This window comes from Eumetopias jubatus, unplaced genomic scaffold, assembly GCF_037043125.1.
Source record: "Eumetopias jubatus isolate StellerSeaLion01/CBP00866 unplaced genomic scaffold, mEumJub1_p1.0 scaffold_2, whole genome shotgun sequence".
NCBI classification, from domain to species: Eukaryota; Metazoa; Chordata; class Mammalia; order Carnivora; family Otariidae; genus Eumetopias; species Eumetopias jubatus.
The window spans coordinates 22,564,031-22,588,260 of record NW_028274808.1 but is presented as its reverse complement, the minus strand read 5'-3'; the positions used below and the strand labels follow the sequence as shown (position 1 = coordinate 22,588,260).

The following is a 24,230-nucleotide window of genomic DNA, read 5'->3' as shown; positions in this document are numbered from 1 at the left end:
TCTCTAAATGTTCATTGTTGTTAATTATTTAGTGTTTGGAGGAGAAGGTTTGACTTTGGTCAATTGAATGCTTTCAGAAAGACCAGAAATCACTTAATATCGTGCTGAGTCCTCAGTAGAAATCAACCGGAAGACAAACTGATATTTCGTATCATTGTATGAGTTTCAAAATAAGACACCTTAAATTCACATCCTAATTATCAGCATGAACAAAGCACAGTAAGAAATACTAACCAATGACACATTGCTAACTGGTATGTTTAGGACAGAGCCTCACGCAAAGTGTTTAACTGTACAGCAGGAATTGTTTTTGCTTGACTGAAACACCCTTCCAAGTTGGGTGAGAAAGAGCAGACAAACCCTTGTGACAAGCATGAGAGCTTGGGGTAGACTTCTCTTCACTGCACATTACTCAAGTTGGTATAACTTGTGCATTTGAACTGGGCACTCAGCATCTATTTTTGTCTAAACAGAGAAGAGAAGCCCTTATCCCCTAATCTGTGGTCTGGGCTGTCAGACAACTTGTGAACTGAGTCCCCCTGGAATTTTCTTCCACGATCTCTGGGATCAAGGTCATGCTGTGGCCAATGTTGACCAACGGCTGTTAGCAAGAGAAGAGGCTCCCCAGGTTTTAGCTGTCCCCCAGCGCAGAGTGGCGTAGGAAGTCACATCTGATTAAACCATGGACAAAGAGATCCAACTCATCTCCATGTGTTTGCATTCATGGACTAGTCAACATTGCCAGTTTTCTAATAATAAGGACCATCTGAAGACTGGCTGATTCCTCTACCTCCTCTTTTTTTTTAAATTTTTTTTTTCTTGGAGACTCTGGTGTCACACAGGTGCAGACCCAGAGTACCTCTGACCATTCTAATTCGTTTCAACCTTTCTTGGCGCTTTCTCATCCTGCTTTGTCCTTCAGAGCCTGGATTCTTGTTTTATTAGGCTGACATTTTGTTCTGACCTCTGTTGACAGCTTCTGGCCTCTGGCATGCACTCTGTTGCGTCACTTCTTTTATTTATAACTTATGTTCTTCAGCTCGGCTCAGACAAACTCATTGATTTGTGATCTGGTCACACTCGCGTTGCTCTATCTATCGTAAAATCTTATCATATTCTCTAGCATCGCTCTTTTTGTCCGTGACATTTATTTGGCTTCTCGCATTTTCATTTTGCTTTCCCTCCTACCCTGATTATGGATTTTACATGTCTGCACGATACCAGCAAGGAAGAACGGTTCCAGTTCACAGAGACCACTGTGAAGGGTACCCCCGTGTTTAAAGCACTTTATGGTTTTACAGAGCATCCTTCCCCACACAATACCTTATGTGATCCTCACAACAACCCTGTGAGGTAGGTGTCACGATGTCCTTTTTACAGGAGAGGGAATGGAAGGGCTAAGAGACACATGCACACACGACTCAGAATTTACTAGAAATTTAAGACTATGAAGCTTGGGTCTATGTGTAAACCTTGAAGGAAATGAGAGGTGTGACAATGTGATCTGTTAATTAATAGAGAGACCTACACAAATATCACACTACCCTACATCTTCCCTGTTCCTTTTTTTTTTTTTTTTTGGTCTGTCTTTTCTTACCTTGTCTCCTTTCTCATTTTTATCCCTTTCTTCACCTACACAAAATATCTCCAGATGTACTGAAATATTTCATCTTCAGGATCTATAATTGATATTTAAAGTATAATATACAAGGAGCTTTTTAGAATAAAACATTTCAGTGTTATTTTTTCATGATCAAAATATTCTTGCTTCAGATAGCCAGGTCATTTAAGGAAACAAGTTCTATTTTTTGGTCTAAATGTGTTGAATGAACTGTCCAAGCTCTACTTTACTTCACTATAAACTTGGGGAAAAAAAAGGTTGTAATTTGTAGAATGAGAAGACAAGAAGGTAAACTAAGCTAATCAAAATCAATTTACTTTTTAATATTTTAAGGAATTTAATAATCTTGATCTCCTCTGAACACCTCTAAAGCCCTATTCCTCCCCTTATATAATTCTGCTGTATCGTAGAATTGCCCGTTTACATGCCTAGGGCTTCCAGGGACAATTAGCTCCGTAAGGTGAGAGGCAATAGTCATCTTATTAGCTCCTATGTCCAGCTCCAGGAGGTATGCAATGAACATATGCTGAGTGAATGAATGAGTGAATTAACAAATGCATTTTCTTTTATGTATCCTATCATTTATTGAGAGTATTGTTTTTAAATGTCAAGAACCCACATAGAATCAGTATCCAAGAGATGTCTCCTAGAACCCAACGGATTAAACTGGGTTCAAAAAACATAAGGTGAGTGGATGGCAGAGGGCTTCTGGCCTGGCTCTGAGAACTGGCATGAGCGGCCCACCAGTCAGTACATGGGAGGCATCCCAGCTAAGGGTGCTAGGAGATGGTGGTGATGGTGAGGTACTGGAGTGGGGAGAGGTAGGAACGTGGGAACAGAGGCCCCAACAGCACAAAGGACCAGGAGAGAAAGCCATGTGGAAGCTGCACACCACACAGGAACCAAAGCCATTTGGGGGAGCCACAAAGAGATCTTGGAGTTGGTTGTGCTGATGACTTGTCCAGAGGTGAAGGGCCTTTTAATGAGATGGTAGCAGAAGGTGTCTTGCCCAACCCACCTGATCTTAAAAGGGCCCTGCCCAAATACGATCAGGGGGTTGTACCGGTGCTGACATATATATAAAAGAGGAAATCAGTGATTATTCTTTTTATATTTAAATCATGCCTGAAAAATATTAAAATTATGTATTAAAATAACTCAATATAAATTATTATTTATCAGAACTAACTGAAGACGGGGAGAATCAGGCACTTTCATGCAGAATAAATTGGTGCAACCTTTTTGGAGCCATTTACAAGAAACCATCAAATTGTAAAATGCATGTCACCTTTGAACTATTGACTCTACTCCTAGCAAATTCTCTATTATGAAATAGTTCCACAAGGTCATGTATGAGACTGCTGAATGTAGCACTTCTTATTAAAGCCAAATCATGGCCAACAAAAATCGTCAAGTGTTCATGATAAGGGAATAGACTGATGTATTATGGGCACTATGGTATAGCTATATAATGGAATACTGCATAGTCATTGAGAGAAAAGAGCTAGAGCCACATGTCCTGACATGGGCAAGTGACTGACATATTACCTTCAATCAAGTAAAAGCAGAACATACTGTATAGATGTTTGTGTCTATGATTCTTTCTTTTGGAAACATTATGGAGTTACCTATACTCTCTAGAGGGGGAGTGCATGGAGGGAAATCTGGAGGCCATAAACACTTATACACAGAAATATCTCTATTGTTGCTTTCACAAAGAAAGTATGAGCATAAAGTTCAAAACAGCCAGAAAATACCTATAGCTGAAAACATTTCTGAACAAATCTGAAAAAAAACACTCAAAGCATTTGATAACCTCAGGTACCAGAAGACCGGGTAGGTGTTCAGTTTAAAAGGCTACAAAATAGAGAAGTTCTTTACTTGCCAAGCTTACCCAGAGTCAAGGTTAAGTAGCTCAGGAAAGTCTCAGGAAAAGGCGAAAAAGAGATAAAAACTGCATCAAAGATAACGATAAAGGCAGAGATAAAGACAGAGATAAACAGGAAGATAGAGAAAAGAGTTACACAATGAGCTCAAGTGAAAATAACCAGAGTGACAAGGAGAAAGGAGACCAGGTAGGATAGAAAGTATTACAGCAGACAAAAGTAATCACATTAAAGAAATGGACAGGAAGGAGAAAAGGTACACTAATGTTTCCATTATCTTACTATAATAGTAACACTAATAATCACTGAAAGATGCTAAAGCACTGTGAGGAGACACACAATAATGTTGTTCAATTTAGGGGCAAGAGCCATCAACAATGCAACAATTGTGAAAAGCATGTACTTGAATGGGGCTGGCATTCAAGGTGGTGAACCTAAATTGTCTAAGGGCCGTATCCATACACACTACAGGTTAAAATAATTACTTCTGCCATAAGGGAGAGAAATTGGTACTATATTTTTAAATAATAACTACAACTGAAAAATGCTAGATTTTTGGTACATTAAAGAATTAGCCATAATCTGTCTAAAGCAGACGCTGTTTGGGTAGAGATTAGGATCACCGTGTGTGTGTGCGTGTGTGTGTGTGTGTGTGCGTGCGTGCGTGTGTGTGTGTGTGTGTGTGTGTGTGTGTGTGTGTGTGTAGTGACGGCTATCCCCAGACTTGCACACATCACATGCAGCTCCTACTGGGAAGGCAGGAGGGGGGATTCCTCAGTTCCTTTTCATAACCCTTTCACTTGATCTGTGTGGATTCAGCCTAATACACAACAACTGACTTAAGAGTGTGGCATATTGAAGACACCCCATCTAATTTGTTTTTAAGGGCCAATGTATATGAGGTCAGCATCCGATCAACAGAGTTCCCTGTGTCAAATCTATTCTGCTGCAATTTTGAAAGTCTAGGATATAGAACACAACTTTTCAAGTTTTTAGTAAAACAAAACAAAACACAAAAACACCAGCCATCAGAGGATTATTGGTAGGCCAGGGTTCTCAGATTGTCCACATTCCATTAGCTGGAGTCTTTCAGTTCCCTCAGTCAGTAGGTAAGGAGGATACAATTGTTTCTATTCATAAACTTGATTTTCCTTCAGTAGATTGAAAGTGGCTTGAAAGTTGAACAATTTTCTATGTGGAATTTTTAGAAAACTGTGCTCATCAGGAAAACAAAATACAAGTGGGTAATGAGAATCAGAGTTGTATAATTTAATCTATTTGTTTTACTCCAATTAGCATGCTTTATTTGGAGAAAACTGTGGCTGACTTCCACAGAACCTCTATGGATTGATGCTGAAGTTGCCCACACTCTCCTCGAGCCCAGACCACTATGATCACAGGCTTGTTTATTATAAGGCACACATAAAAACAATGCAACAGAAACTTACTTAGTATGCTTCCACTCCCTCTGTCCCCCTTCTGGCCTTTTGGTCCAGGATTTCCTTGAAAACAAACAAACAAAAAGCAACATTTTTTTTTCGTAATTAGGGCAATTATTAAAAAAAATAATTGTTGTAAATGGAGACAAAAATGAATTGCTTTAAATGGAGACAGAGCATCACAAGGTAACCCGGAATATCAGCTTACCATAACCTACTGTATTCAAATACAATAATGTTGATGTTGATAATAATAATAATGGCTATCATTTTATTTTCATTATTGAAAAAAATTTTAAACTTATTTTATTTAAATTCAATTAGTTAACAGAGAGTGTACCATTAGTTTCAGATGTAATGACTATCATTTTAAAAGTCCTATTAGAAACCTGTCGTTGTTCTGAGTAAGTCCCTTCATCCATTATCTCAAATTATTTATAAAGGCATTAAATATCCCATTTTCCTAAAGCAGACAAAACTGAGGTACAGCACTTTTTGTGCTTATTTATCTTTTTTCCTCTTCTTTGACTTTGCTTTTCTCCCTCCTCCAGGAAGTTTCGTGTCGTATCATCTCATCTGAAACCATGATTCTGTATTTCCCATTACACTTTATCTGGTTTTCCATTTCTTTAGAGGGCAGAATCCCAAAGATGGGCTATGAATGAATTTCTGAGAATGCTAAGATCCTGATGACCTCATCCTGGGGGAAGGTTGGAAGGTCTCAAGGGCATCCAAGCCTATAGGCTACTTCCTTTGGCTTTGAGAAACCTCACCCATGTACAGAAGAGTATGGAACAAATGCTATCCTTTGATTTGAGGGTCAGGACTTCAAATAGGTACTGGAAACATTGTTAAGACCTTTGATGACTATTCACGCACAGCTCCACTTTCGAAGGTATATTCAGAAGATCACCTCTTAGTACCAACAAAAAGATTTTAATGGTAACCATGTCATCTCCTGAGAATGAGGCTATTCTTGTTTATTGATTCTTCTTCCAACATTCCTCAAATATTTACCTTGCAAGTAATCACCTTTCTTGGCCTAAATGTAGGGCTGATCTTAGTACTCTCTTAAGTCAGAATCTTTGTTATTGTTCTTGACTTCCCCCAACAAAATCAAGACCCTCTGTCTCTTCATCCAAGAGCTCAGAGGATATAGTTTCAAATCCATGGCTTTGTAATAGCATACTAACAGCAATTTTAGAAATCTCTATTTGAATTATTTTGCTCTGCTACTTACCAGGTATGTGGCTCAAAACAAGTTTTCAAACCTTTCTGAACTAAAAACTTATTTTTCTATCAAATGAAAAAATAACACCTTCCATTGCACAGTTACCTTAAAAATTAGCAACAATGTTTATAAAGCATCTTGCCCATAAAGAGATGAATAGAAGAGATGGTAGCTCTTATGTTTTGACATCTTCTAAAGCTTAGCTAGAATGGTCTCTCTGTCATTTTATTCTCAGTGAATGAGAGAGGACTTTGTCATCTCTGTTCACTTTTTATGGTACAATTATTTTTGATTTTAAAGTTTTAAATTTTATTTGGATTTTGTTTTTTTCTTTCTTTCCCTAATTTACTTTACTTTGTCTTCATCTGTCTTTGTTCTTGAACATTTGTTCTTATTTACCATTTAAAGATTTTTTGATCCTCAATTTATCAAATTTAAAAATATAAAATTACACTGATAACATGAGAACTGAGATTGAGCACTTAAAAAGCATAAGTTGTTTCCAATTAAAATTTTATTGTGAAGATTTCGTGAAATGCCAACCATTCCTTATCCGTGTATGACAGAGAATGCCTCTAATCATTTTGCATATATGAGTACACTGTACATCATTATATTCACTTTTTAATTGTGATTTAGTCATTTCAGGTAATGTGAAATTGGCAAAAAATCATTAATTTATAAAAGTACTCAAAACCTTTCCTATTTTTTGGATGATATACTTTTATGAGATACAGTACCTAAGTTTCAGATTCCCAAGAGGAAAAGTCTAAGATATTAAACAAAAATTGGGAGAGGGGGGATTTAAAAGGATGTAATAATGATAAGTTCCAATTCTTTACAAAAAGATAATGTAATAAATCAATTTGATCATTTTAGCATTATTTAGTAAAAAGGAAGAGGCTGTACATTATTCTTGGGAGTCTTTTTATACCACAACTGGTTTTGGAGAGTTTAAGAATAGAAATGCTTGCTCTAGCCAGGGCACTGAGCAAATGACTCACTTAAATCCTGATAGCTCTAGGTTCCTATGATAAATAAAAAAAAAACTCAGGTTTTTTTTAATTTTGCCTTTTTATTTTATACCACTTTTTAAAAAATAATAAAATCTTCTTATCAAAAAATACAAATGTCTTATGTCACTTTAGCCTGACTCAGAGATCTCCTCAAAGAGGACACTTGGAAATTTTTTCTCACAGGTGAACACATCAAAAACATCCTTGCTAGAGAACAGGGGTATATTCTTCCTTTAGAATGGTACCTTTTGCTAAAAATGGAGCCCAAGGGCTTTGTCAAAACCTGGAGTTAATCTCCTTTATAAATGACACTCTTCAATCAAAAATAAGGAATTGTATTTCTGAAAGCCATTGAAAAATAAGAAATAGTATGTAATAAATTGACATTCTAACTAAATATAAGGGGAGATATTTTCAATAACATCATTATGATTTCAAATGTTTTTAGTGCCCCTTCTATTAGCTAGACGCTAGGTTAGTTATTTTTACAGACCTGTCATAATTAGCCCAGCTGTTTAGCTATTTCTTTTTTTTTAGATTTATTTATTTATTTATTTGACAGAGAGAGAGAGAGAGAGAGAGACAGAGAGAGAGAGACAGAGAGAGAGGGAACATGAGCAGGGGGAGTGGGAGAGGGAGAAGCAGACCCTAGGCTGAGCAAGGAGCCCAATGTGGGGTTCGATCCTAGGACCCTGGGATCATGACCTGAGCTCTAAAAATTTATTTATTTATTTATTTATTTATCTATCTATCTATCTATCTATCTATCTATCTATCTATCTGAGAGAGACTGAGCACATGCAGGGGGAGCAGCGGGCTGAGGGAGAAACAGGCACCCCAATGAGCAAGGTGCCCATGACCCTGGAATCACGAGTTCAGCGATTTCAATTTAGATGTGATCATCCTCCATCCTAAGCCTACAGCTGTTTCTTATTTCCTGAAGTCTCCACCTTCAACCTTCTCACTAACCTTACCCTCTTTCCTCTGTCTCTTCAACCATTCCTTTATCTTATCATCAGCATTTAAATAGTATTTAAATCTCTTTCAAAGAAAAAAAAATCAAATGAGAAAACGCAACAAACAACTGACTTCTTTCTTCTCTGAGAGTCAGATCGCTCAAGAACTGGCTTCTCCTCCTTGCCTGATCCTCACCCGCAGTTCATCTCTGAGCATCCCTGATCTGGTTTCCACTCACCCCACTGAAACCTCTCTCAATAAGGCAACGTCCTTACAGCAGCAATGCAAAGAGCTTTCTGTAGAGTTCATCTTCCTTGACCACCTTTTAAAACTCCCTCTCGCCTTTGACTTTTTCATCACTCCTTCCCCAGATTTTCTTCCTCGCTCTGGCTACTTTTGTTCAGTCCACTGCATTGTTCTTCCTGCTCAGCCTGTACCTTCACTACTTAAGGCTTCATCCTGGGCCGCTTTTCTTCTGTCTACTCATGAAATAGTATTAAAATCAATGATTCCAGACTTGATGTGGAGAAAGGGGAACCCTCCTACGCTGTTGATGGGAATGCAAGCTGGTGCAGCCACTCTGGAAAACAGTATGGAAGTTCTTCAAAAAGTTGAAAATAGAGCTACCATATGATCCAGCAATTGCACTACTGGGTATTTACTCCAAAGATGCAAATGTAGTGATCCGAAGGGGTACGTGCACCCTGATGTTTATATCAGCAACGTCCACAATAGCCAAACTGTGGAAAGAGCCAAGATGTCCATCGACAGATGAATGGATAAAGAAGAAGTGGTATATATATATATATATATATATATATATATATATACACACACACACACACACAATGGAATATTATGCAGCCATCAAAAAGAATGAAATCTTGCCATTTGCAACGACGTGGATAGAACTGGAGGGTGTTATGCTGAGCGAAATAAGTCAATCAGAGAAAGACATGTATCATATGACCTCACTGATATGATTAATTCTTAATCTCAGGAAACAAACTGAGGGTTGCTGGAGTGTTGGGGGGTGGGAGGGATGGGGTGGCTGGGTGATAGACATTGGGGAGGGTATGTGCTCTGGTGAGCGCTGTGAAGTGTGCAAGACTGTTGAATCACAGATCTGTATCTCTGAAGCAAATAATACATTATATGTTAAAAAAAAAAAAGAAGATAGCAGTTGGGGAAGAATGAAGTGGGGGAAATTGGAGGGGGAGACGAACCATGAGAGACTATGGACTCTGAGAAACAAACTGAGGGTTCTGAGGGGCGGTGGGAGGGTGGGTTAGCCTGGTGATGGGTATTAAAGAGGGCATGTTCTGCATGGAGCACTGGGTGTTATACTAAAACAATGAATCAGGGAACACTACGTCAAAAACTAATGATGTAATATATGGTGATTAACATAACATAATAAAAAAATCAATGATTCCAATACACATTTATATAATCATAGCTACAACTTTGTCTTTCCATCTCTGGCCTCTCCCCTGAACTCCAAACCCATATATTCACCGATCTACGAATATTTCCATGAAGGACACAGAGAAAATGTTCAGTATTTGTCAAATAAATAAATGAACCACAAATGGCCTATAGTTTTAGATACTTCTAAACTTTTTGAAGTAAATATGTCAGATTATAACTGCTCTACCCTATAGATCAAGACACCATAAATTGTCCCCTTCTCTTAAGGACCGTTGCTGACTGTGTCTTATGTACCTCTCATTTCCTGGTGCTGGCACTGCACCTCGTATACATAGTAAGTAGGTATTATATGTGGAAGGAAGGGCACAGGGTGGGGAAGAAAAGGAGAGCAGAAGAGAAAATAGGGTGATCTTTCTTAAAACTTTTTGCTTTGAAATCTTTCAATGCTTTCAATATTATCCCGATAGTCTAGGCTATGTCGTTAGTTAGAATATGAGGATTATTGGATTTTATTTTTAATTTTACTACCTTCATTGGACTCCTTTGGAGGAGAGACTCTATTATTCATTGTTTTAATGTACAGTGTAACTAAAGTAATACCAGGCACTGATGCTCACATTTCTACCAAATTTGAGTTTTTAAATAAGGCAGTGGTATCCTAAGGATATCTTTTGTCAAAGGAAATCCTGCCTCTGCCCTGGCATTTATTTTTTGCAGAGTTCTCTTTCTCCACTCCTTTTTTTTTTACCTGAAGATTTGGTTCTCAAAATGTGGTCCCTGGAACAGCATCACCTCGATCACCTGGAGACTTAGGAGGACTAAAAATTTTCAAGGGAGCGCAGACCCCAAACTACTGAATCAGAAACTCTGGGGGTAGAGTACAGTATACTGTTTTAATAGGCCCTACAGGTGATTCTTTTTTAAAAACTTTTTATTTATTTATTTGAGAGAGAGAGAGTGAGCATGAGCATGAGTGCGGGGAGGGGCAGAGGGAGAAGCAGATCCCCCGCTGAGCAGGGAGCATGATAGGGGCTTCATCCCAGGACCCTGGAATCATGACCTGAGCTGAAGGCAGATGCTTAACCAACTGAGGTGCCCCAATGCCCCTCCTACAGGTGATTCTAATGCCTGGCCACGTTTGAGAACCTCAGACCTAAAGAAATTATACCTTTTTTTTTTTTTAATTGAAGTGTAGTTGACATATGATGTTATAGTAATTTCAGGCACACTGCCTAGTATGCATCTTTTAGGCCAGCACTAACATGACTTCCTCTGTAAGAATTCATCACTCTCTACTTTCTGCTCCCATAGTATTTTGTCCTAATTCATGAATGTTTATTACTTACCACGTTGCATTACAGCTAATTGCTTCTCCATTTTTCTGTCCCTGCTCCTTAAGGGCTGTGCTATATTTATCTAGGGCACCCAGTGAACCCTCATAAAATTGTGCTGGATTGGTGACTGAATCAATGAATGCTCTCTCAAATACTTTGACTGGAAGGCATGTGTTGAACTGTAGGAATCTGATAGTAGAAAAAAATCCTACAGCTTGTGTAGGCAGTAGCTACTAACATAAATATAGAGCTTGCTTTGTGACAGAACTATTTGAAGCACTTTAAGACATCTATTTATTTGAATTCTGCAAAAATTCTAAAATATGGGTCCTCTTAATAGCCCTGTTTTTTAGATAAGGAAACTGAGGCACAGAGAGGATAAATGGGTGGGGAGGTAGGATATACAATGCTATTTCTGTCAAGTACCAACCATACTCTGCTATCCCTGTATTTCCCAAGAGTGTAAATAACAGACATGGAAGAATTATTTGCCAACATGAAATTCAAAGTCAAACCACTTGACAACTGTTTACCCTTCCCAAATGAACCACGTAAGGTTAGATAGTGCACATAAATGTTACAGAATGATCTTGTTGATTAAAGTTTAGAAGAGAGGTCATTGTGAGAAATTTCTGGGAGAAAACTCCAGGGTGGAGAGCTGGCTCATCTTGTATCCTCAGCTCCAAGCACAGTGTGAGAAAACACAGACGCTCAAAACAAAGTGAAATTATTTTTCATTAAATCAGCTAAGTTGTGCTACAGTTACACATCCCCTCTGTGGGTTATTCTTAACATTGTCAGTGACCACATAGGAAGGCTATATATAACAGACAGATGGTTGTGAGAAAGAGTGAGGCCTTCTTAACATTCTTAAATTTTTTTTGCCATGTTTCCACTTCTTATGTACTTTCCAGAAAGACAAACTAGTAACTCTGATTTATTTAGAGTGCATAGTGATATTCATTTATGAAGTTACCTCTTATGATTTAATGTAAATAGAAAGTTACAAATAGATTGTACCAGAAAGTGCCCTGGACAAAATCTTACCATGATTTTGTGAGAGACCTATTTGAGAGAGATAGTAGATGAATATGCCATTTTAGCTTTAAACTTAGAATGCAGATAAAATATGTTTTCTCACTTCATGGAATTATTTTGAATTATCTTAGAAACTATAAGTAGCTTTGCAATTTTGTCAAATTCAGGGTTTTTAAATATATTTATCTATTGCACACAAATTGCCCATTTAGGAAATTCAGCAATTCCTGAAGGATGTGGATAATTTCAAACAAATTAACAAATGAACGCTTCTTCCCTTTTTGCCAAAAAAGCCTGATTAAAGCTAGACAGTTTTAGAGATGGTTGGTATATAAATATACCATTCAGTTCAGGTAATTGGGTCTGATTGTATCTTGCTTATTTGTGGCTAGCTGATTTTTCTGCAAGACCAATTGCCATTGACACAGTCCATAAACACTGATACTATCAAAAATAACTCAACACACCTATTAAAATTGCTAAAATCCAAAATGCTGACAACACCAAAAGCCAGTGAGGATGTAGAACAATAGCAACTCTCATTCACTGCTGGTGGGAATGCAAAATGACACAGGCACTTTGGAAGACAGTCTGGTCGTTTCTTACAAAATTAAACACAGCAATCATGAGATCCAGCAATCAAACTTCTAGGTCAGCTCATGTCAGCAGCTTTATTCAAGACTGCCAAAACTGGGAAGGACCAAGATGTCCTTCAAATAGGTTAGTGGATAAACCAACTGTGGTACACCCGTTCATTAGAATATGCTGAGCATTAGAAATAAATGAGCTATCTGCCCACAAAAAAGATATGGAGAAGCTTAAATGCATACTGCTCAATGGAATAAGCCAGTCTGAAATGACTACATACTGTATGATTTCAACTGTATGGAAAAGGCAAAACTACAGAGAATGTCAAAAGATTAGTGGTTGCGCTGAGTGGAGAAGGAATATGGTGGTGATGAGTAGGTAGACTACAGGGGATCTTTAGAGAAGTGAAACTACTCTGTATGATACTCCAGTGGTGGGTACATGTCATTATACAACTGTCAAAATCCACAGAATGTATAAAACCTAATGTGAACTCTAGTATAAACTGTGGACTTAAATTACTAATAATGTATCTATATTGGTTCATCAGTTATTACAAATACACCATGTTAATAATGTTAACATGCAAGATGTTAACAATAGGGAAACTGGACAGGGGTTTATGAGAACTCTGTATTTTCTGTGCAATTTTTCTATAAACCTAAAACTACTGTAAAAAACAAAATCTATTTTTAAAAAACATCTCAATGATAAGGATCCTATTCTCTTAGTCATCCTTTACTTTGAAATTAGGAAACAATAAGCCCGCCTCTTTGTAAAACTTCTGCGTAAATTTCACAATTCAAGCTTAAGCTACGGCCTTTTTCTAAGGAGTAGAAAAAAATGTCATCATGTATATAAATTTTAAAGAACCTGAACAATGTAGTTTATTAAGAACTAATATATAACAGCAGTCAGTTTATCTTGCACAGAATAGGATTTCTGACCTATCCGTAGATTGCTAACTATAACTTTCCAAGGTTTGGTCAGTTTTGGTTAAAAGGGTATTTATACTTTGCTTGTTTGTTTTTCTTTGTTAGTCTTTCCATTCTCTTTGTTCTAACATAGACACCATTCTTCATGTGATTTATGGTTAGGTAGAGTTTATAAATCCTGTCGTCTTTTTTTTTTTTTCCTTATAGACTATTTTCCTTTGGGGCATAGAAACTTTCCTCAGATAGAGAGAAATTAGTTTCAACATGTTTCAGACCACAAAATAAACTTCATGTGAGTCTACTATTCATACTAGGATGGCCATTGCTTTTGGTATACAAAGAAAATATACATCATCACAATACCTGTCCTCCCGGTCTTCCCCGGTGGCCCTGGGAATCCTCGAGGTCCAGAAAAGCCAATGGCTCCCCTATCACCTTTAAGACCTGGAGAACCTACATGGTTAATGAAGAAAAACACAGCAGTAATAATTCATTTTTCATATAGATTTGTGGTATAATGAAACAATTTAGTTTTGAATATGCAATAGGCAAATCTCCAAATGAAAGGATAATATTCTTTCCCAAAATTTCATGTGTGACATTGATAAATAATACAAGCAATTGGTAAAAATATTAGCGCACTTAGTACAAGGTAGATATCAATAAATAACATACTGCTATTACAAATAAGAATTCATGAGAAATGGGCGCCTGGGTGGCTCAGTTGGTTAAGTGACTGCCTTTGTCTCAGGTCATGATCCTGGAGTCCCGGGATCAAGTCCTGCAGCCCGCTTCTCGCTCTGACCCTCCCCCCTCTCATGTGCTCTTTCTCTCTCACTCTCTCTCTCAAATAAATAAATAAAACCTTAAAAAAAAAAAGAATACATGAGAAAAAAAATCTTGGAGTTTTGACCGGAAGGCTTATGCAGTCCAATTGGGAATCTTCAAATGGCAGGATTTTGCTGTAGCTGAAATGGTAACTTTGAAATGTACAAGGTAGAAACTGAATTCTTAAGATTTGTTCCCAAGAAAGCACAACTCAAGCAATGAGAAATATATAAAAAAATATATATTTTAAAAACTATATTTGTATATATTATATATATGTATTTTAAAATTGGGGTCCTAATGCTGGAATATATTAATCTTTCTTTTGTGCACTTGATTTTACATATTCTATTATAATCCCAAACAATAATGTAACCCTATGTGTGTGTGTGTGTGTGTGTGTGTGTGTAGTATATGAAGATTCATTTATGGGTACATATTATATAAATATACAAACCCAGGTTTTATGTTCTCAAATGAAAACAGCCTTTCTCCCCCTCCCCCAATTACTGTGGTGACCATGAAAACTGCATATAAAAGTATTATTTTCCTGTAGAATAAAATATTTCATCCTGGAGCTCTAGCAGTTTGAAATAAACTATTGTAAAAATTTCATTTTAGATTTTAATATCAGTTCACAGAGATCCCATTAATTCAATTTTCAGTTAACTCCTTGGGAAGCACATTATGAAAAATTTAAAAATTATACAACTTTTTCTAATATCAATCTTTTAATATATTTTCATTACTTTATAAGTTCCAGGAGGCAGGACTTACACATATTGAGTAAAAAAAAAAAATCTTGGGGCGCCTGGGTGGCTCAGTTGGTTAAACGACTGCCTTTGGCTCAGGTCATGATCCTGGAGTCCTGGGATGGACTCCCGCGTCGGGCTCCCTGCTCGGCAGGGAGTCTGCTTCTCCCTCTGACCCTCTTCCCTCTCATGCTCTCTATCATTCTCTCTCTCAATAAATAAATAAAAATCTTAAAAAAAGAAAAAAAATCTTTTCTTGAGGTATATTCATACAGACACCTAAAATTGGGCTAACTTGTCTCAAGAAATGTTAAGTGTATTTTAAATTGTTAAGAAATATTATTCAACTGAGTCTAAACTTTGATTCCAACAGATATTAAGCAGAGATCTAGAACAATAAAATGATAAATTATGTTTAGAAATATTCGTAAAGTTAGGCTGTCTCAATTGAATTTACTCAATATATATTACTTTGTATATATATATAAATTCATATACCATATGTATTAAAAATACAAATGTATATATCTACATATGTATAACAATATATCCATATATCATCCATAGATTCATATATTCAACATACACACACACATACACACACACACACAGACATACTCATACACTCCACCTTGTAGTATCTATTAGCTGGACTTCGTAGCATACAGCCTAAAAAAGAACTAACATCACTTCCCAAGACAGGCTGATTGATTAATACTTACATCTTTCTTCCTCATCCAAGCAAGACAGTCAGACCTCTGTATTCACAGTTATTAAGATCTGCCACTCAAATTTACATACAAAAATACTGACTCTAAATTCTCTCTTTTTTTTTTTACTCTTAGAACATTCCCAACTCTTTATAGAGACTCTCTCACTGGTGACTCCCATTTTTACCATTTGCTCCATTAATTCAACAAAAATACACTGAGCACACATATGCCAGTCCGTCTGTTCCTGGAATTACAAAGGTTCTTATCTAAACAGATCTCCCAGTGTGGAGACATATAGCAAGGAGGTGAACAAATAAAGAAAGAAGGTAATTTTGGAGATTATAATTTTAGAATAAAGGGAGAAATGCAATAGAGGATGCCTTGCTTTAGAGAGGGGGGATATGAAGAACCCCTCCAAAGATGGCTTCCTGAGCACATTACAGTGATACTCAGGATACAGCTGTTCAACTACGAATTCTGTCACATTGTCAGTGGGCAAACAAATGAATCTATAAATAAATAGAAGTAGATGTGATACTTTCATAGAAATCACGTTATCTCTAGACATCTATTATGGGAGATGTTTAGGCAGGCTCTGTATGGCCTTTGGAGTTATATGACCTGTTTAATGATGTCTGAAAATATGACCCCTAAATGTAAGTACCATGACTGAACTTTATTCCACGACATCAGATTCTCTGAACCTTTCCAGTGACAATTAGCTAATGTTCTACAATAACCTGTGGCAAGCGGAAAGGGCCTGACACCTGCTGCTAACCCAGAGGCAATCTAAGTACACAGAATCTCAGTCATAGAAGTTAGTGTTTTGAGGGACCTGACACATCATCTGTCATTTTGTAGAGGCAGGAACAGAAGACCAGAGAGATTCAACCATTTATAGGAAGCTGGTCTGATAATTAGTCACATATCCTGGGTTTGCAGCTCTCTATTCAAGCTTCTTTCTGTGGTCCAGCAGACTGGGGAAGAGCAGGGACTCTGAAATCATGCCCTCTGGGTTCAAAGACTTGCTCTGCCACTTACCAGCTACTGGTTGATCTTGGGCAAGTCATTTAACTCCCCTGTGCTTCTCTAAAATTGGGGCATTGTTTATCCCTAATCGTAAGTTTGCTGTGATGGTTAAGAGAGTTAGTAGTAAGTGTAAAACACTTGGAAAAGTGCCTGCCACACAGTAAGTGATTTGTTCGTCTTCTTTTCTTCCTCCCCCTCTAATTATTCTCCTTCTCCTTCTTCTTCATGATACCATCATTATTTTCACCAGCTTTTTGTCAAGTCCGCTAAAATTAATTTTATTTAATGATATGTACACAGTTTGCAGGCATTTTTGGATTCCTTGGCACAATGTGTTAGTTACCTCCTGAAGAAACCTGCTTTCGACACTCAGAGCAAGAGTCTGCAGCCAGCAATGCTCCTTACTCATTTGTATATTTAGGGAGTGTGATCCTTGTTGAAGGCTGGGTGAGAGGTCTTTCTGGGACATAGACTGGGAGAAGGGGTGAGGCATGGGTAGATATAAAGATTAATGAAATACAGTTCTTGTCCTTTGATAACCACGGTGAGGATGGACTTTATTTTCTCCTCCAGAAGCATGATTCCTATGGTGGAAAATTCAAGCCAACTAAGAAAAGTAAACAGCACTGGATGATGATCAAAATTTTGCAGCCAAAGGAGCCCTTGGTTCCCTCTTGAGGTCTCTTCCCAGGTCTACAGGTCAGGCTACCCTGGTATTGATCCCAGTGGGCAGAAACAGCCCAGCAATGGCTATCCTGGGGCAATAGCCCAGAAAGTGGCCCCCAAAGGACCTCAGATGAGATCAGGAATCCTTGACCATAACATTCAGCACTTACAGAATTACTTATCATACTGAGAGTTTTGTGAAAGCAGAAATTCTCTCCTTCTGAGTATGGGATCCACAAGGCCTTGTAGGGCATCAGGCACAGGAAAGGGGCTCGGTAAACATGGTGTTGAGTAAAAAGCACTAGGTCATTCTCCCTGGCATGCTTCTAAGGAGCTGCCACTGTGAAATGAATTTCTATTATGTTATTTTGAGATAAAGCAAATTTTAACAGAATGTCCAGCCCAGTACCTGTAGTATATTTAATGCACTGATCATTTAGGGCTACTAGAATAATCCTTTAAGTTTCTCAGGTTTACATATCATGGTTGTGAATCTAGGGGACTTTGAGTTGGTCAAACTGAGTTTAATGAGCTCAACTGGAAGTATAGGTAGGATTTGAATGAACTCGCTGTAATCAGGAAGTAGAAATACAACTGCCCATCATACACTTTTTACTTCCTTATTCCAGTACTTCTATTGGGCAATCAGGCAATCTGGCAGAGAACAAAACAGAATGCAGCAATTAAGTAGGGAAGAATCCATGAGGAGAGATGCCTGGTAACCTGAATACTTCTGCTGCAGTGCCCTAAACCAAATGGCAACTTCATAATCTAAAATAGTCAATTTATTCCCCAACAACAAAATCTAACTCTTTTATATGAGAAACTGCATAATGCCTATTTGTGTAAATGAGCAGTCCCAACAGCAACAGACTAAACTCTCATGGAAAGAATCAAAGCAGCTTTGCAATGGGATCTGTTTAGGGTATTAACAAAAGCTGGAACTTTTAAATCCATCTTTCTATTTCACACATCCATAGTTCAGAAGCAGTTGCAAAAGATGCTCCCAAGATGAAGCTTTGTACAGCAAGTTGTAGCCCAGACTGAACTTACATGGTTGAGTTAGAAAGCTTTGACAATTGCAGTTTGTTACGGAGGTGCTGACAGACCCCTGACAGTATTAGCTCTGACAGCTGACAGCATACTGGTTACTTCCCTTGCTATGACATGAGTACACGATTGTGAGGATCTCCTGAGTGCTAGGCAAGCAGAAAGACTTTTCTGAATAAAGAATCTTACCTGGCAATATTTTCAAAGGCATACCAATAACCCACCTGATATACATATGTATACACACACACGTACATACATATCATATATAATAAAATAATTTTAAAATCTTTTTAATGTGAACTATGTACTGGCTTTTTAAGCATAATGTTGTTAAGGTCAGAGAGGTGTCAAATTCACATCTTTCATTTTTAAATACTATTTTTCTGATGTAACCTGGGGGCTAGTCAATATATTGATCAGAAAGAAGAACATTTTATATAACCAAAAGACAGAATAACAGGATGAAGTACATGGTATTTAGACATGATTCTGGCAGCGCAAACCATTCCGGTTATAATTAAGCCATGCGGTATACTCCCCACTTTCAAAGAGCATGCGGGTATTTGATTTCTAGCCAAGAATAACATGACAATCATGCTGTTGCTATTGTCTCCCCTATTTTTGTGAGAGCAAGGAAAGTTCATGCTCTTTCTCCTTTTCTGTCTTCTATGATCTTCTCTCAAAATATTGCTTTCAAGATTGCAACATCAACTGAGGAGAATAATTTAAGCCAATTTTGCTCTAAGTAAGATAAAGAGAGTAGCTGACAGTAAAAGTAAAAGTCATCCGTATTCTAGTCAATATTTACATTTAGGTTTCATATTTTTTTTAAGATTTTTATTTATTTATTTAACAGAGATAGAGAGAGAGCACAAGAAGGCAGAGCGGCAGACAGAGGGAGAGGGGGGAGCAGGCTCTCCACCGAGCAGGGAGCCTGATGCGGGGCTCGATCCCAGGACCCTGGGATCATGACCTGAGCCGAAGGCAGACGCTTAACTGACTGAGCCACCCAGGCGCCCCTAGATTTCATGGGTTTAAACAGATATATCCCAGTTAAGGACTATATAAGGAATGTGATCCAATTTCCTTTGAAACACACACACATGCAAATATATTCAATGTGAAGATGATTTTCATATTCTCCTTCTCTTGTGACCTAAAGCTAGGGCTACCATATACTGTGTGCGATCAGTAACACAGATAGCACTCCCCAGACAATGTGAAAACCCCCATGTGGTGGCTCTGGCTAAAGCATTTAACTTTCTTCAAAAAGCGAAAGTCAGTTACATTTGGTACATTATAGTGCTTAGGCTTTCGGAAAACACTTAATATTCCCCCTTAGCACACACATGTCCAGATACACACATGTGTGCACCCCACGGGAGACACCTCAAATAGCAATTCCCCCTACACACATATATGGATGTATATTATCAGGTCCTGAAGGATATGATGAAGTAGTACTATTACCATACCTACTGCACCTGGAATGCCTTGTGGACCACGTTCTCCAGCAGGACCTCTATCTCCTTTTTCACCAGGGGGTCCAGGAGGACCTTTAAAAAATAAGTGACAATTACCAATTACAGGTTTAAAACATAGGTAAAATGAATATGCCATGTTTCAAGACAGTTCTATAAGTAAAGCCAGTCTTCTATTTGTTGTGTAGTAACATAGAACGAGTAAGACTGACCTTCCTGAATGGAGGCGTGCCCGACTATGGAGGAGCGCAGTGCCCTACACTGACAAGGCTGAGATAGCACTAGAATAGATAACCTAATCATGTATTACATATTTATGTGTGCCTAGCACTTTTTTAGGTTCTTAGAACCCAGGAGCAGAGAAAAGACTTGGAGTCAATGATGCCATAAACCCAACTTAGTATTGTGTACATACTAGGCAGATTTCACTGTATTGATTTAAATGCTGTGTGGAAAATGTGGAAGGATGTAAAAATCATGTGTGATTCACACATAGTAGACAACCAAAAACCATGTTGTTGAAAATGACAAACTCAGACGTTTGTTAGAGAGATGCAGATCAGCAGGAGTAGCAATGGTTGAAAAGCCGTTGAGAGCAGGATTTGAAAGGTAATTTGAACAATGGAGAGAATGAGATGAAAGAATCTGGGTAAGAGGGAAAGACTTGGGGAAAGGTAGGAAGGTGAAAATGAGTAAAAGAATACTTTTCAAATAAAATATGGTTGACCCTTGAACAACATAATGGGTTTGGATGTTGGGTCCTCTCATATACAGATATTTTTCGACAAATACAGTACAGTACTGCAAATGTATTTTCTCTTGCTTATGATGTTCTTAATAACATTTCTTTTTTTCTAGAATACAGTATATTAAGACATATAACATACAAAATACATGTTAATTGACTGTTATTGTTAAGGCTTCTGGTCAACAGTAGGCTATTAGTAAAGTGTTGGGGGATTCAGAAGTTACATACTCATTTTCAAGGGCACAAGGGGTCAGCACCCCAAACCCTGCACTGTTCAACTAGAGTTGTATTAAGTAATTATATTAAGTAGAATCCCTAAATAGATATAGAGATGATAAAATCAGTTGGGAGAGGTTGCAGGGAAAATTTTGACTACCCGGCCTCACAATTTCCCAAGTGTCCCCTGAGTACTGAATTTAATCAATACTGATTTAGTCACTTGAATTTTCTGTGCCCAGCAAAATGGTTATCTAGTGATCACCTCTTGAGAATGATGGCACTTTGGAACTTAAAGGTAACCCTGCTAGTAGTCTATCTTCTACGCAGACCGCATAGGACAAGTATTAATCCCTTCACTTCAAGCAGAACACTTTGCAATTTCCTTTTCAACTCTAAAAGGAAGAAACAAACTTGGATATACTACAGAATAATAAATAGCAATGTTTTAAAAGAGGCATTTTCAATCGCTGTGGTTTAGCCAAATGCACAGTCCAAGGATGACACACAACTATATTTAGCATCACTGGTTGGAGAGCACTTGCTTACACATTTTAATCAGGTACGAGAATAAAATACCTGAAGAATATGAAGAGAGGACCACATGAATGAAGATTATCTCATGAAAAAGTATATTCTGTTCATGTTCCTTATTTCTTTTGAAATCTTGTCCCTGCTTCTCTCCATTTTTCTGATCTGTTCCATTTTTCAAGGTCCAACTTGGATTTTAGAACCTTTCTTCCCTGGTTACTCAACTTTCAAGATATCATTGTTCTTCTCAATGGCACTTTGCCCCTTTCTCTTCATATGCAACATGGGGCAGTAATATCTTATTATACTTTCATTACAAAAGCAACTCTACTTATTACTGGAAATACAAAAGCCTAGAAAACTATAATTCATAATTCAATCATCTTAAGAGACTAACCATTAACATTTCTTTTCTGTGTATTTTTTGTTTTGCTGGACTACATTTTTTTAAACATAATCACACACAAATTCCCCTAAGCTATAGCTTTATGTTGGAGACATATATTTAGATGTTGCCCGAGAAATGTCACAGTTCTACACCAGTGAGGAGTTACACCTCCACAACCATGAACATGGCTGCAGTTGATTCATCTCTACGTAGTGACAAAGTTAAGGGCAAGCAGGACAGAAAGACTCAATTTGCAGCCCGAATTTTGCTGAGCAAATTGAAAGGAAGCAAATCCACACTACTCAAGCGTGGTGTTTTGAAAAAAAAGTGGACAAGGAAAGACTTTGATTTAGTAATTAGAGCTCTAAAGCAAGACACAGACATTCCAAAAAAAAGTAGAATGTATGAGATAGGAAACAAGTCACTGACAGACTGGATCTTGGCTCTTAGCCTCTGTGGTTAAGAGTTTTCACCATTTATTCAGCCAGTAAGAGATGGAACTCTTTTATAAACACTTCCCTTTCAATTATTTTGCAGGTAACTCTGTAGAGTAACTGCATAAAGCTCTATTGTTGGAGAATTAATTCAATCATAACTAATACATGGGTTATTTTATATAATTCTGAGTCAAAGTTTTTTATATAAAATACTGACACTAGGTTTCTGAATCCCAGAGTAAGAAAACCAGGCATGCCTTGAAGAATTCTAACTAGGTGTGTTGGCTGTTACATTTTTATCCTTATTTTATTGTTCCTGTAACATTAATCTCACTTATTATGTTTCATTTTTATACATTGTTATATTTCTTCTACTGCTTAGAAAACATGGAAGTATCTCAATAAATATTTTTAGTATCTTTTACATATTTTGGGAGAGAGAAGTACACAGATCATACACCAGTTTTCTCTTAGCTTTGTGTGTAGAACTTTTGAGAATACAGTCAAAATCACGCTATCATGCTACCTTCCAAAAGTGGTCTCCTCTCCATCCCTGCTGTAGCTCACACCTTATCATCCTGCACTTGGACTAGTCTAGAGATTTTTATCTGGTCTGAATGTATTCTATTTCACCCTCATCTTTCCTTCAGTTCCAGCTTTAAAAAAAATAGTACCTCTATTAACTATATATAGAAATATAGATATCTGTTCTGCCATGTTGTGGAAGAAAGAATGAAGAACTTAAAAGTCAGGAGACTTGGTGTCTTTGCAGTCACCCTCTTTGCTCTGAATTACTAGAAGCCATAAGAATTCACACTATTTTTCTTCAAATTTAATACCTTCTAACTGCAAAGTTACAGGGATAATTCATAAATGCTGCAGCAGTAATTTGCCATTCACAATTCCCTCTATAAAACATACATACAAAATCCACTACTTAGCTCCCTTCCTGTGATTTTTTTTTAAAAGGAAAACTAAGATCTCTACATCACCACAAAAAAGAACTGATTTAGAATACTCAGTAACCATAAATATCGGAGATCAAAATTACACAGTTTACTAGAAAAGCAAACCCAGGCATATCCCATCATTTAAAATCCTCAGATGATACCAAAGAACTAATAATGTCTGCCTAAATTTCCAGAGCTACGGTTCTCTGTGTCCTATTCATTATGATCACACATTTTCTACTTCATTCTCAATCATTCCTTGTCATCATAAAAATCTACAAAAATCTATTGCTGCTTAAACCTGCCTCTTTTTTTCTTTCAGTTTTCATGCTCATTGACTTAGATCTATCTTTAATCTGGAAGAGGCCTTAAAGATTTCTTAGTCAAACATACATATAGAGGGGTCAGAGAGAGTAAACTATCCAAGATCTTAAAGCTAGTTGGGTAAAACCAGAACTAGACTACTTCTTTCCTGACATTCTAGGCTATCCTATTCTAAACTTAACTGACTTCATTTCTGGTATCTGTTTTTCTATTATTCCTGGGATGAATTTTTCCACTACACAGTGGTTAAAGACAACAATTTTTTTTATTTTTTAAATCATGATAATTGGTTGCACAAATCTCCAGATTTATATTCTATCAATTGTTTATTCTTCTTCCTTGACATGAATATGTTTATGTTTGAATATAAATATGCTTTTAGATCCTGGAAAGAAAATTTGCTTAAAATTTCTTTTCAAATAAACATCACATTAGCTTTTCTCACCACTGAGCCATATTGTACTTTATTTCTCTTAACTCCTCTCCTGAAATGTTTACCGACTTTGTTTCTCTAAATCATGCTATGTCTCACCCCCTACCAAACTACTCCACTATTGCAGTGATGAAATTCCATTTAGTCCTTTAGACTCTAATGACTATAATTACTTGAAAATGTGTTAAATTTTCTTGTCTCTTTT

At 37.3% G+C, this 24,230-nt stretch overlaps 1 protein-coding gene across 1 annotated transcript in view; it reads right to left on the bottom strand.

Moving 5' to 3' along the window:
* MSR1 (macrophage scavenger receptor 1) overlaps positions 1-24,230 on the bottom strand; it is an 86,804-nt gene that overhangs the window by 30,835 nt on the left and 31,739 nt on the right. The window contains exons 6-8 of the mRNA XM_028099800.2: positions 19,993-20,073; positions 13,840-13,929; positions 4,956-5,009 (exon numbers count right to left, since the gene is read on the bottom strand). Of these exons, the coding sequence (XP_027955601.1) occupies positions 4,956-5,009; positions 13,840-13,929; positions 19,993-20,073 (225 nt within the window). The remainder of the gene's footprint in view (positions 1-4,955; positions 5,010-13,839; positions 13,930-19,992; positions 20,074-24,230) is intronic.